The 15,564-nt window shown below is 35.8% G+C and overlaps 1 protein-coding gene across 8 annotated transcripts in view; it reads right to left on the bottom strand.

Annotated features, from left to right (window-relative positions):
- Ppp1r12a (protein phosphatase 1 regulatory subunit 12A) overlaps nt 1-15,564 on the bottom strand; it is a 115,671-nt gene that overhangs the window by 36,580 nt on the left and 63,527 nt on the right. For 5 of the 8 annotated variants that reach the window (XM_057757507.1, XM_057757513.1, XM_057757511.1 and 2 more), the window contains exons 4-9: nt 14,112-14,271; nt 10,615-10,759; nt 5,140-5,214; nt 4,446-4,534; nt 4,138-4,313; nt 2,046-2,170 (exon numbers count right to left, since the gene is read on the bottom strand). In XM_057757507.1, coding sequence (XP_057613490.1) covers nt 2,046-2,170; nt 4,138-4,313; nt 4,446-4,534; nt 5,140-5,214; nt 10,615-10,759; nt 14,112-14,271 — 770 coding nt within the window. The remainder of the gene's footprint in view (nt 1-2,045; nt 2,171-4,137; nt 4,314-4,445; nt 4,535-5,139; nt 5,215-10,614; nt 10,760-14,111; nt 14,272-15,564) is intronic. The other 3 variants (XM_057757508.1, XM_057757514.1, XM_057757510.1) reach the window with 1 other exon arrangement.

Raw genomic sequence — 15,564 nt, 5'->3', positions numbered from 1 at the left:
CAAAAATGTTCAGATTTTGAGTAAGTTATGTCTTTATGTTTTGTACAAATTGGTTATAAAATCTTAAGAATAAAAACTCAAACGTGATCTTCAAGGTAAGTTACATGAGATTTTTCAAATATATAAATTATAGATGTGTATGTTTAATTCCGCTTAATTACAGAATCAGGACTAAGATCTGAATTAAGCTTTTTTTCTTTACAGGAATGATATTTTCCACTAAGGTCACACAGATACAAAGTACTTTCCATTAGTATATTAGGCGTCAGCTAAAAAGTAAGCTATGTTTGAGAAGGAAAACTGAACACAGCAAGTCTACTGTAACTTTTTCTACATCTTTATGAAAAGAACTGCTTAGTTAAATTATCAAAAACGACATAGCTGATTTCTTTCCTAGATATTAGCAGTGGCATATAGGACCTTGAAATAATCCTACGGTCTTAGTAAACAATAAATCAAAACACCTGAATGAAAGAAACACAAATTTAGTATTCTGGGAAGAAGCACATGACAGATGTAGACGTGAAATAGAATACAGATCAGTCAGACTTTGCTGATGCTGGTTAATCAGCAATCTGACAGCAATCTAGGAGAATCCAAGAAGCCCTCAGTCCTAGAGCAGTAAGGAAACAATTCACCCCTATAGCGTCTTGATGCTCTAACTACGCACCACTGACACCCACATATTTCCAGCACTGAGAACTGATGTTCTTTCTTCTCTTAGGCTTTTCTTAGGTTGAGTCTTGTTAATTCCCCCACTATCTAGACAAAGACTCCACTACAAAGTTATAGTCCTATCAGTCAGGGTTTCAGAAGTTATACTGACTAAGGAGATTAAAAAAATTCTTATATATATAATTAGTGAGGATTTGAAATCAGTCCTCAAGTCCCCTCAACCCAAACACTGCCAGATACACAACAGAATGCATCTCAAGACAGAGATACAACAACCAAACACAACATCCAAGTTGTCCAATTTCTATCAAGACAAATCAATAAAAGTTATTACTGAAGCACAATCTGGAAAACCTAGCATAGATTATATTATTATATACTGTGGATTGCATCAATGTTAACTCTCCTATGCATGATTATTTTACTGTGGGAATGGAGGATAACATGTCTGTACCTACGAGACACAAACTGACATAATCAGGGTAAAGTTAATGGTGACTGCAATATGTACATTTTTAAATGTTCTGGAGAAGGCACAAACAAGTGAGCTCACTAAAGGTAAGTAAGGGCTGCTGAGGACAAACATGAAGAAACCCAAAGGTTAAGGAAAGTACACTGAAAGCTCTTCATTTCTGCGCTTAAGAGTGAGTGGCACACCACTAGGAAATAGCTTTGAGCTTTGCTGTAGAATGGAGGGGGCAATAGAAGAAACGAAGTCAACATTTTGGGATTATCTTTCATCACTGGTCACGCTATGGTCTTTCAATTAAATTTTACATTATTAATTTTATTTATCTTGGTTTTGTTTAGTAAGAAAAATAGTAATTTACCCAAAATAAAAACAAGTAACAAGTGAGGAGGTCTGGTTTTTTTCTGATATGCATTTACTGGCATATGACAGTGGCATGCCAGGTACCTTGTATAAATTGGAAACTTAGATTATTGTTTTTGCCCCTTATTTGTGGGCCTTATTTGACATCATGCTGTGCTTTCCTAGGCGAAATTATTATTATATGACTAGTTAAAAGAGACAAAAAAAATAAAAACCTGAGTTTCTTGAAAGAAAAGCTTATTGAAAAGAAAAATTACCATGCTTATCAATTTTGATACTATAAAAGCTTTTGTGATTTCCTGCTGTACTTCATTAACTTTATATACTTTATTATCAGTATAGTATCAATCAACTTACTATCTATTATAAAAAGCAAAAAAACCCTCTATGCCACAGTTCAGAGGAAATTACAAATTAAGAGCAGAAAAATATGGTATGTTTTGAAACAACTATAAACATTGCAAAGGATTTTAACCAGTTTGTGCAAATGGTACATAAACTGAATACATGTATGTTTCATAACAGAGTCTTGGCTTACCTTTTTAATAGGTGATGTAGGGGTACCCTGGCTGGAAGACAGTGTAGGCGTCGTTGCAGCTGCAGGAGCTGCTTGTGTGCTGGAAGTGTGAGCATTAGTTACAGAAGCCATTGCTTTTGTCTTATCTATGAAAAACAAACAAACAAACAAAAAAAAAAAAATTTAAAGAGTTGAGAGTTTATAGGAACTAGGCTCCTGTAGCTCTTTCCCTATTACTATCAGTTTGTGTGTGTGCACGTTTGTGCACATGTACGTGTATTTAATGGTTCTGTGAGTGTATGTTCACATGCATGCAGAGACCCAAAGTCAACATCCTGCAGTTTTTCAGTGAACCTGAAGCCTATCAACTGCAGCTAGTCTAGAATCTACTGTCTGTGCCTCTTGAAGGGGGGCATCCCAAGTAGCCAGCATGTCTGCCTAGCTTTCCTATGGGCTCTGGAGCTCTGAATTCTGGTGCTTAAGTTTTATCTGCTGAGCTGCCTCTCCAGCCCAGCAGGCAGGGTTGAAAGGAGTTTCTAGAATCTGTCTTTATGGATGCAGAACTTTAAATAACATTAACAAACAAGGGCACAACAGGACCTAACTTCAGTAACTCTTAAAACTAGAGCAATGGTTCTCACTCTGTGGGTTACAACCATTGGAAACCATGTATTTCCAATGGTCTTAGGAAGTGAAATACCGTTCAGCAGCAAAATTAGTTACGAAGGAGCAACGAAAATAAAGTTATGGTTTGGGGTTCCTAAGACCATTGAAAATATGTGTTTCATGATGACTGTGATCCACAGGTTGAGAACTGCTGAACTAGAGGGAAAATCTTAAGTAACACTTAAAATTTGAATGCTTAGAAATATTAGTAAAAAGCCTACGACAGTCATTAATTTTCTAATGAAGTAACTATTATTCAAGATCATTATTCCAGGAAATCTTAAAAAAATACTTTCGACAACAGTTTATAGTCATATCAATACGGCTAAATGTCCCAGAGAATATGACTTTCTTGCTTGCAAGAAATCTGAAGTTAAATATGCACAATTTAATTTTTCTTGAAATAATGTACTTAACTTATAGAGTGTCATTTAAAAAATACCCACTGCTTCTATATTTCAACTGTTGTAAGCACTGGAGATAAACCAACCAAAGAAAGTTTCAAATATTGCATGAAGTTTTCATTCTATGAGAAATAATGAACTCATGTACAACCATTCAAAGTAAACTATGAATATGAAGACCCTGGTATCATAACATAGTTGTCATATATTACTTGAGTGTACTATAAGAGTATAGACACGGAGCCAGGAGGTGGTGGCGCACATCCTTAATCCCAGCACTCGGGAGGCAGAGGCAGGTGGATCTTTGTGAGTTTGAGGCCAGCCTGATCTACAAGAGCTAGTTCCAGGACAGGCTTCAAAGCTACAGAGAAACCTTGTCTTGAAAAACCAGAAGACTATAGATACGAACTAAAAGATTATTGAAAAAAATCTCATGACTGCCTTTTGAGAAGAAAGAAAAGGAAAGCTAAGGTAGATTTTACAGACAGCTGCATATAATATCTTTATTTTACTAAAAAGAAAATTTAAAGTAACTGAGCTTCAAGAGTTATTACTTCTGAAATCTTAGTAATTAGAATGAATGTTTATTGTATTACACTTTGCTATATCTTCAAATTTCTCAAACCAATTACTTCATAGCCTCACAGGAAAGTAATCTCAGCAGCCCCTCCGCTCCTTGACCATTTAGGGAGAACTTGGGAAGCTGACAGAGCCAGCCTTCTAGATTACTAAATCATAGGAGCCAATGGATCCCTGTGTTCTTGAATGCTGGGAAGCCGCTCAAACTCTATCCGTGCCATCCTCTAGGTCCTAGGACACGCTGAGAAGCCTCTGTACCTTCTTCAAATCTAAACACAAATCAGCAAGAAGTGGAGGGGAGCCACCACCTCCTGACAGGCAAAAAACAATAAACTCACAGGTTACCAAGATAGACACAACAGGCAGCAAGCTCATACAAAAAAAGGTAAGACTGAAGCCTTTCTTATATTATTCCAAACTTCAAGAACAATAAAATTAGAATGAACGGATGCTCGTAAGCTTACCGGCCTCCCCTTCGGACTCTGAGTCATCCTCCTCGTCTTCCTCGCTGGAGCAGCTCGACTCGTCCTTCTTTCCTTCCTCCTCCTCATCAGCCTTTTCTTGTTCCAGAGACTCAATGCGAGATGCATTTTTCTCCGGCTCAATAATCAGTGTTTCTTTGCTGTGAAAGGAAAACAAACTTCAACTGATTATAAACATTAAAGGTCCAAATACATTATCAGTTTCCCTCAGACACACACCAGAAGCTTCAGTGGCCACGGCATTATTCCATTCCTAGCAGAAACAAACCCTTCCTTCATCAATTACTCACTTCTTAAACGTCTTCTGGGGCTGATTATTTTCCATATTTGCTGTTGACTCGATTAGTGGAGATTTCTTATCCCGTTTTTCACTATGAAGCTTTATCCACAGTCATGCAAGAGGAAGAAGGGTAATATCAATTAGCACAGTACAGAGCATAAAGAGAATGAAGTTATTAAAAATGTCATTTTAAAAGGATATAAATATTAACTACAAAGAAAAAGCCTGAAAACCAGTTGGTAGTTTAAAACACAACAAACCCCAGGGATTCTAATCAGCAATAAAAAGAAAAATGTCAGTCCTTCTGTCTTCAGCTCACGGAAGTCAGGGTCCACTGTCTACTTATGGTGGTGACTGACAGTAACATATGTAGACTCTATCTCCTAGTTTTGGCATTCCCTGCCTGTTTGGGGCCTTCTATTATAAACTTGGGTTTACGGTCATACCTTTTAAGCATATTGTCTTAGGAAATTAGAAAAACATGTTTTAAGTATTCATTTTGTAAAAGGCAAGACACAGAAACAGGTAACCAACAATATGGGTGACCCAACCCCACCACCCCTATATTCTAGCCCACTGGCATTTTGTGATTACTAAGAGTAACTTTAAAACAGTATAAAATAGCACCACAACACTTCAACTGCTTAAAACTCAAAGCTAAGGCAAATTCATTAATATAAGCAATTTTTAGCAATCAAACATACCAGATTTTGTTTCTTTTGCAACTCTTCTAGATATCCTAAAATGTCTTCATCTGCTACATCAAAGGCTGTCTGGCCCTAGACAGGAAATGAGAAGTAGTAAAAATTTAATGAATCACAAATTTTGATAAATATAAATAAATCACAATTTTGAAAAATCACACACATTTCATGTTCATGTCGGTATACATGCATGTGTGCGAATACCGATCTGGAGGTTAGAGGGCACTGTTGGATCTGTCCTCCAGAGTCTCTTACAGGCCTGAAACTCAAAAGTAAGCTACGTTGGGCCAGTGAGCACCAGGGACATAAAAGTTCAGGCTACCCCACCCAGCCTTTTATAGGGTTCAGGGGACTGAACTCAGGTCATAAGACTTGCAAAGGAAGCACTCCAGTGACTAAGCTAACTCTCGATTCCCTGGAAACAGGTATACAAAGAACTCCAATACTACATGCGAAATTCATGTGTGAGAACAACGGAACACAATACTTTCCCTACATTTTAGTACCAGAATGAGCCAATGTTTTTTGAGTATATTTATAGCAGTAACTTCACACTACAATTTTGGAAAATTTTAACAACCGCAAAAGAATAAGCATATCCTAAAGTATCTGCCTACCTTCTTCCCATGTCTCCTAACTAAGGCAACCACTAACCTACCTTGTATATATATTTGCTTGTGCCAAACATTTTACATGAATCAAATTATACAAAACTCCTTTAGATAGGTTTCTTTCATTTCATATGCTGCCAAGATTAATCTATGTTATAACATGTATTATTAGTTTATTCCCATTCACTGAAAAATACAATTCCATGGCATGATGTACACATTTTACTAATCTGAATCAAGACTGGTCATTTGCTTTTGTTCTCTGCTTACAATAAGAAGCACTACTTGGATGAAGAGCAGAACTGCTCCTGCGGAGGACCCAAGTTCAGTTCCTAGCATTTACACTGGTTACTGCCTGTAACTCCAGTCTAGGGGATCTGATACCTCTGGCCTGCATTCAAGTGCACCTGCATTCAAGTGCATATATTCAGATACATATACTTACAAATAATTAAAATAATAAAAATAAGTCTTTAAAGACACTGCTAGGAAGACGCACAGTGTGTGTGTGTGTATTTGGGGGGCAATTCCCATGTTAAAAGTGAAATTAATGAGTGATATGGTTACTCTAGGTTTTGAAGCCTTTTAATTCAATTATTTCCTAAAACTTAAATATGTTTGTGTGTGTGCTTATGCAGCAACTTCAAGCACTGTTTACTCTTAAAAATGAGTTCAAAGGAACACTTGTCAGCATATTTGTATTCCTTGTGGAACAACATTCAAGGTTTTAAAGTCACCTTTCTCTATCAAACCAAGGGGTGAAGCTGGAACATCTCTCCTGACCAATTTCAGCCGGAAGCAGTAAAAGCTAAGAATTAAACTGACTTCAAAAAAACAAAACAAACCCCAAACCAAGATCTGTAATAAAATAACTGGTTGAAATTTTAAGACAGAAATTCAGTTTTGATATATTGTACTCTCTGTACATTTAGTTCTAAAACGTTTGAAGCTCTATATTTTAATGCAATTTGTATTTTTAAATATCATGCCCTTATGTTCAAATAACTCACTGATTTCTTAAACACTTACCAAACCTTATGAAGAAAATCCCATTATAAATTTTATGAATTGTAATTACATTTTTGCAGTAGTTGAAATTTCTCTTTTTAATAGCTAGAAACCGGTTACTTTACTAACTAACCTTTCTTCTCATTTTCTCCCTTGATTAATGAGTCTGCTTTGCAAACAGCAGCAGAAAGAGAATGAAAACTCAAGTAAAATGTGGGCTATAAGAGAGAAAACATTTCAATGTAGAAAGCACCCCCACCACCTATCAACATGTATCAGGAACACAAGCACGGGCTGCATGTCATCTGCAAGACGAGAGCCTGGGCACTGAGACTTGTAGCTACCCTCCTGCGCCACGGCGTCTCCAATGGACCGCAAGCACAGGAAAGCACACAGCTGAGTCAGGTGAAGAACTGTACACGGCTAAGGACATGGAGATGAGATATTGGAAAGCAGGAACTTGTCAAATCAAAGGAACAAAGCAAGCTGCTTGACAAATCAGTTCAATATACGTACTCATTAGCAGAGCCACAGATCTATCAAGGCCATGGTTCGACTCTAACTTCATCATCTCTTCATTTTTTTCTTTCTTACTCATTCTAAATGAATTGCTTTTGCAGACACGATCTCTTTAAATCTTTAGAACTACCGGTGAAGTGGGTTCTAGAAACTATTGATGATTTTCAGTGTTCAGATGGGAAGTCTGAGTGATAACTGACAGCGTCATGGAGGTGAGAGAAGCAGACGTGGGGATAGAATCCAGGCCTGCACTGCTGCAGCATATGATGTAACTGCACAGTATGCAAACATGAGGTCGAGAGGGATTAAGATGGGAAAAAATACCTGTGCCATTAGCAGCAGAAATACTTAAACCTGTATGACATCGAGATAATATGCTCTAACTGTTGTGCATGAACAGAAATTCCAATAAGAAAATCATCATCAATGATATTAAAGAGACAATAGGTATATTCTAGTAATTATTTTAATAAAAAGCAAAATAAACATTTTTATATTTAAAATCAATATTAAGAGTTAAGATAATGTTTTATAGTTTGTAGACAAATTAAAAAGTTGAGAAAATGTTCTATTGACTTTTAGAACATCATTTTCACATAGAAAGACTTTTATAGACTTTAGAGGATTTGTATATTTTCTATACTAATATTGTTTTCCACATATTATATTTTCATTTTTAAAAAAACTTTCAATGTGTACGGTGTGAACATGGCCCTAAATCAGGTTTCTTACTGTTAAGTCATGTAAACACTCATAGTACTTTAAGAGCCTTTACTTGATGTTTTAAAGAAAACAAGTACTCATGAAAGGGCCCGAAGACATGGCTCAGAGGTTAAGAGCTCTGACTTCTCTACCAGGGGAAAGAAGTTTAATTCCCAGAGCCCACATGGTGACTCACAACCATCTACAGCTCTAGTTCTAGAAGATTCAACTTTTGGCCTTTAGGGCACTTTACATACACGGTGGAGAGACACAAGCAGGCAAAACACCCAGACACATAAAATAAAAACAAATCTTAAAAAGTATTAATGAAAGAAGGAAATAACATGATAAAGTCACATAGCAGGTTCACAGAATTGCTACAAAAGGATCTGCTCTAATTAAGCATAAGACAGGCCAAGTACAGAGGCTCTATAATTCTGGCACTACAAAGTCTATGGTAGAAGAATCAAGAGTTTGAGGTCAGCCTGGACTACACAGTGAGTTGTGGATAAACTTGAACTATTATAGAAAGTAGTTTTACAAAAATAAAAAGGACCCCAGATTGGTGCCACATGCCTGTAATCCTAGCTGGGAAGGCATAGGCAGGCGGATCTCTAGGAGTTCAAGACCAGTCTGGTCTGCACAGTGAGTTCCAGGATAGCGAGGGCTATACAAAGAAACCCTGATTCAATGCCATCCCCCCCAAAAAAAATTCTTGCTGCCTGGGTTCTGTCCCAGCATCCACATGCTGGCTTACAGCCATCTGTAACTTAGTCAGTCCCAGTGAAGTCAACATCAGGCATGCAGGTGGTGCACAAGCAGATAAAATACTTACACACATAAAAAATTAAGGAAAATATAACAAAGAACAGAGAAGACAGCTTGACTCACATAGGAAAGTTATGTAACTATTGAATCTTTAAATAAACCTAAAAAATTATGACTAAATATGGTATAAAAGCATTTAGAATTGTCTACGTTATTTCTATTAAAATGTTTTTAAAGTCTTGCATCTTAAAAGAAATTTTAGTAGAAATTAAAAAACAAATTGTAGAGAAACAATGGAAAAAAGAAACTAAAAGGAAGAGAGAAAAAAAAAAGAGAAAACCTTAAAGTGAAGCTTTAGGAAAGTATTCAGCTTCTCTGAGCACATCCTAAACCTGCGAACACAACCCCTGAGGGTGGTGAAAGGGTGATGTCAGATAACGCACATGAAAGGGCAGGGCATTCTAGACTATGAGAAAAAAGAGACATGAGAACAAATCTATAGAAACAAAAGAAGTTGCTATAAAAGTGATAAGAAGCCGGGCGGTGGTGGCGCACGCCTTTAATCCCAGCACTCGGGAGGCAGAGGCAGGTGGATCTCTGTGAGTTCGAGACCAGCCTGGTCTACAAGAGCTAGTTCCAGGACAGGCTCCAAAACCACAGAGAAACCCTGTCTCGAAAAACCAAAAAAAAAAAAAAAAAAAAAAAAAAAAAAAAAAAAAAAAGTGATAAGAAAATTCAATGTTAGAAAATAAAATGATTTTATTTTCACATGTAAATATGTATTATATCTAAGATAATTAATTATAGGCCAAATGCAAAATGAAATTCTTCTCATATAGATTATGTATTACATATGTCTTAGCCAGGGAAACATAGCATGTTATATTCAGAAGTTACATTATCTTTTTGGAAAACTGTTTCAATTAAAAAAAAATCTTCCATTTTAGTCTTTTTTGGAAGTCACTATTACTAAATAAACCAATTATTGATACTACACATGTGAGTAGTGAGTAAGTGGCCTGTAATAATACTGGAAGAAACTCATATAACAGAACACATACTTTAAGCTTTCAACTGTGAGTACGTGAAACCTGTCTACCAACATGGAGCAGGAAACTAACTAGCAAGAATACTGTGTTCACTGACAAAATGACACTATTTGAAAGGGAAAAGTGACCCAAGAAACCTGGTAACTTGATCTCCATGGTTTTGTAAAAACATGATACACAAATTTATTTTTTCCCCATTTCCTTTATCAAATTATGGATCATGAAGTAATTCATACAGTTTTCTTGTCAGTGTTCTATCTCAGCAATCTCACTTCAGGACCCACTATCACTAACTACTGTGACAGGCTACTAAGATTATCATCAGCCAGCTGAGGCAGTGTAAACCTGCAATCTCAGTACATGTGAGGTGGAAGCAGGCGATCAGTCTCAACATAAACCTCAGTGATATAAGAACTCAGTCTTATATCAGACACTGTCTCCAAACAAACAAGCCCTAGCCTTAAAGATGATCAGTCAAAAAGAATGAGAAACACCCTAGTACGCTGTTCCGACTTCTACTGACAGCAGTAAACATTTAAACAAACACATAATTTCTTAATATATGAGTACCTAAAAATATAGTAGCTATGCAAGTCTTCAAATGTTCTGTACATGTATGATAAAATGATTACTCAAGGAATTCTACTCCCTTTTCCGCAGAACAGAGCATAAACACCTCATGTGGAAACTAAAACAACTTAAACGTTAATAAGTGGATTAATAATGGACAGCAGATAAAGGTCACATAATTCATAATCTTAGATTATATTGTGGTTAGAATTTTGTTTCTAGTGTTAAAATATGTTTAAAAGGCCTACCACTTTGTTGACCATCTCCATATCACACAGATTGTCCACTAAAATTCGACATGCTTCTTCTTTACCCCAATGAGCTGCAGCATGAAGAGGTGTCCAGCCATCATAATCTTTAATATTAACATCATAGCCTGCCTGTATTAAAAGTCTAAAGAAATTACAGTGAATTAGATAATCATTAAAATCTAGAAATTAACAAACATGATCAACAGCCTTCTATCATGCAATTTAAGCACAATTAGCAATTTAATTCTTTTCAGACTTCCAAGTCCTCCTCCTCTTAATTAATTAACTAGGGCAAATGGAAAGTAACTTACAGAAGACACTTGAGTCATTGCCACAATGAGCTTTTAATTAATGCTAATGATCTTAACTTTTACAGTTTGATATGACACTGATTAATTCTTGTTAGTATCACTTGTAAGTGAAAATTTTCACCAAGAAGCCCAGTTTTAAAAATAAGATTAAGCACAATGGATCAATCTGTGCATAAAGCTTATTTGCTGCTCCAAGAGCTATCTTTAGATGTCCAGATGATACAGCATCTCAGGCCAAATGTGGCCTAAAAATATATTAGAATCCAAGAAGCTTATTTTGTAATGCTTAGCTGTTTGTATTTGAGGAAATGGTTTATGGAAGCTTTTTGAACCTTTATGATCTATTACAAAAAATTTCAAAAGAAACTGATACTCTGTTAGGTACAAACAAAGCGAAACACATATTTCAAGGTACTGAGTCTTCTATTTTGCATCAGTAGAAAGCAGATATTCCAATCACTAACAAGCTATAAAATAGAAATACATTTTTAATACAACGCAAAGAGTAATATAAATTAGCATGCCCTTCTAACTGCAAAGTGACACTGACCTTTGTTTTATTCAGAAATTATGTTCACATAATGAACCTATAAGTTGCACATAGCACAGCCCAACACACAAGCAAACGATGCTTTACATCAGAAATCTAATATACTTTTACCTGACTCTCCAAGATGGTGAGCTTGAGAAGGGCTTCTGTTTACCTAAAGGAGGTGGTAGTGACAGCTAATGTATAATCACCTATTTGTTTACTGTTAGAAGTGGTGGTTATGTGTAAATGTTCACATCTGTAGTCACTGCACTCAGGTGGCTGAGGCAGGATGACTGCCGCTAGTCTGGGTTAAAGAGCAAGATTGTGGAAAACAAGCCAAAACATAAGAAATATAAACCGGACTATTAATTAATAATATCTAGCTATAGTGGCTATTTCTAAACCTAGCTCAGTACTAAAGCCATCTTAAAAACTTGGTTTAATAAAAAATATTCTCCAGGTCAACTATAGCACTACTGAATCAGCACATTAGGACTCTAATTATTAGGGCTTTGTCCATCCAAATATATTTTGTGGGTTTTGAGACTATCTTACTACATACGAAAAGCCAAAGGTGAACCTGCCTCAGTCTCCTAAGTAGAGGGACTGCAGCATGTGCCACCATGTCTGTTGGCCTGGCTGTCCGTCTATATCCATTCATCCCTAATTTTACACACAGAATGTTTTTACAAAAATAATCCTTATTATAATACTCCTATATGGTTCTTATAATTTTGCCTGGCTTTTGTCTGCAGAACAGTATTTAAAAGCAATGATCTAAAGAACAGGCTAACAGATGTAAACAGATCTCCTTTATTGTACGTATGACCAGAATTTGTATTAATAGAGGGATAAATAACACTAGACTATTAGATAATAAAAGCATATCCTCATTAGACAATATGAACTTTAACAACATGAAATTATAAATACTTTTGGGAGTGGGTGTAGAGGGAAGACTTTAGCAGGAAAATACATCTTCAACATAGTTCTCTAAATGTGCCAGGTTCTATGAGGACGCTTAGAAAAAAAAACAAAACAAAAATTAAAAGATAAAGAAGAATAAAGAATAAAGAAAAACAAAAGCACCTACACTCAAAGAGCTTTCTGATGGACAGCAAAATGAGACAACAAAACCCAGTGCCCACAGACAGGTTCTACGGAATTGCAATGGCGGCAGAGAAGGAAAGCCTTCAAAATCACACTGAAAGGAGCTGTGCATGATCACAGGGAGACAAAGCAGAAGGCCTCATTTGGAATAGGTTTCTTCTTTTCATTATTTATCTTATTTACCTATTTACGTAAGTTCCAAACACACTACAAACCACACCACATACAGAACATGCACACACATACATACACACTAGACCACACCACATACACAATATGCGCACGCACACACACACACAAACATGCACATGCAAAAATACAAAGGGAGGATATTATCCCAAGCTGTACATTACTTTTTTTTTTTTTTTTTTTTTTTTGGTTTTTCGAGACAGGGTTTCTCTGTGGTTTTGGAGCCTGTCCTGAAACTAGCTCTTGTAGACCAGGCTGGTCTCGAACTCACAGATATCCACCTGCCTCTGCCTCCCAAGTGCTGGGATTAAAGGCGTGCGCCACCACCGCCCGGCCCAAGCTGTACATTACTAATTAGTTTATAATACTACAGATTACATCTACGAATCTTATTTTTAATACTTATTTCTTCATTTGATTTTGACATTTCATAACACTAGCATTCTTTCTATAATACAAAGAAAATTTTCTCATGTATGTTTTAACTGCTAGAGTCTTCCATGGAAACTATGTACTATGATTTATTAAGTCATTCTTCTATTCTTATTACAAATTATATTGCCAGCACATAACTTTCTTCTTAAGTGAGATCTATGAGAAACTCCTAGAGGTAGAACTGCTGAGATAAGGAGTAATTATTATTGCTTGGTAACATTCACATTACTTATTAATGGAGTTGAAAAATACAGAAAAGCTTTAGATTAGAAAGAAATAGGGAAGGACAAGAAAACAAATTAACCACGTTACTATTCTAAGAGAGACCTACATTACTAAAGGTGAAATTAAAATGGTCAGGAAATCAGGGAAGGACTCTTTATTGTTTTTATTAACAAGTCTGTCTCTCTCTCTCTCTCTCTCTCTCTCTCTCTCTCTCTCTCTCTCTCTCTCTCTCTCTCTCTCTCACACACACACACACACACACAGGAACAATGCCACAAGGAAACTAGCTGATCAGCATACAGTCTTATAGTTACTGATGTTTATGAACTAATACTTAATATTATAGTATCAGCAAATTGAATTCTAGCATTTCTATAGTAAAAAGAAAACTATTTACATATTATTTTTATTCTCAACCTCTAGTCAATATGGAACTCTCCAATGACTCTCGTAACTTATCAGCCTCACAGATAAGATATAATGGTTGTCTGATACTTAAATCCATTTTATGAGAAAATTGTAACTGAAACAAACAAACATAAATACCCAGAGAACAGAAATATTAAAAATTTGAGAAAAGAATTTTAGAAACAATCTGTTTTCCTCTGAGAACAAATATTCCTACAGTCTGCTTCAAAATAACATTTGCACATGTTTTAAGAAAATGAAACTCTGTAAAAAGTAATACATACTTTAAAACTTCTGTATAGCCTTTGGCAGCTGCCACGTGGAGCGCAGTACCTCCAGATTTTGCATGCCGGACATCACTGATATGGCCACTATTTAGCCACTGCCTCGCATCTCTGAGCATTATCCGTTCTTCTTCTTTTCGAGCTGCTTCTATATCAACACCTTTTGGGGGAAAAAAGTATACTCACATTATTTTCATTTTTCTTACTCAAGAATACTCTTCCCAATTCTACACAGTGAAACGAGATTACAAAAATTAATGTTTAAATGAAAACTAACAGTTACATAACAGTTTTGAAAAATGGCTGATTATAAAGGAATGTGAAATACAATAGATATTTTATTAGCCTTCTCAGACAAGTATTTAGCTTTTGCCCCACAATATTATTCTGGTTGTATTTTGTTTTTTGAGACAGTGTAGCCTTGGGTAGTCTGTAACTAGCTTTGTAGACCAGACAGGCGTTGAACTCCTAAGTGCTGGGACAAAGGTGTGCACCACCACATCCAATTTGGTAATCTTTTTATCTTTTCTGGTTACTTCTGTTTGTTTTTTTTTTTTTTTAAATTCAAGCATCCTTTGTACAAAATAAAGTAATTTTGAACAATTAGATATGATTAATTCTCATGTACATAGATGTGTGTGTGTGTGTGTGTGTGTGTATATATCTCCTAAACTCTACACAAGTCAAGTGGACCTTGCTCTGCCACATGGAGGAGAGTCAGTCAATGCTTCAAGCCCTAACTGCCTTCTTTTTCCTCTCTAAACACCCTTTCTTTTCCAGCTTAGCATATTCTCCATACGATGAGGACCGTCTAGTTACAGAGAAAGTCTTTCATTTAAAAGTATTATAAGCACTGTCTTGGCTAAAGTGATAAGAGCAGAACAAATATAAAAATGAGTAAGATTGGGGCTGGAGAGATGGCTCAGTGGTTAAGAGCACTGCCTGCTCTTCCAAAGGTCCTGAGTTCAATTCCCAGCAACCACATGGTGGCTCACAACCATCTGTAATGGGGTCTGGTGCCCTCTTCTGGCCTTCAGGCATACACACAGACAACATTGTATACATAATAAATAAATCAATAAAATATTTTAAAAAAATGAGTAAGATTTTCTCATTCCAGTCTTCAAAGAGCTCTCTACCATAAGAGAAAGTATTTTTAAATTAGTAAAGATAATGGGGAAATTTCTAAATGATCTTATCTTTTCTTATGGCTTCAATTAATGGTTACTTAATGACATATGACTATAAATTATAAATAAGTAGTATATTTCAGAAGAATAAGCTTATCAAAAGTAAAGATATTCTTATAACTTAATTATCTGACAGAATATAGATAAACTTTGTGGTAAAGAAATAGTTCCTGAGAGAGTAAATAAATGATTAAAAAATATATATAACAATATATAACACAACCCCTTTAATCTCCTTTAGCTAATATATTTTCATAATCTAT

This window comes from Chionomys nivalis, chromosome 25, assembly GCF_950005125.1.
Source record: "Chionomys nivalis chromosome 25, mChiNiv1.1, whole genome shotgun sequence".
Classification (NCBI taxonomy): Eukaryota; Metazoa; Chordata; class Mammalia; order Rodentia; family Cricetidae; genus Chionomys; species Chionomys nivalis.
Note: the sequence above shows the minus strand (reverse complement) of the source record. Positions and strands in the feature narration are given on the sequence as shown.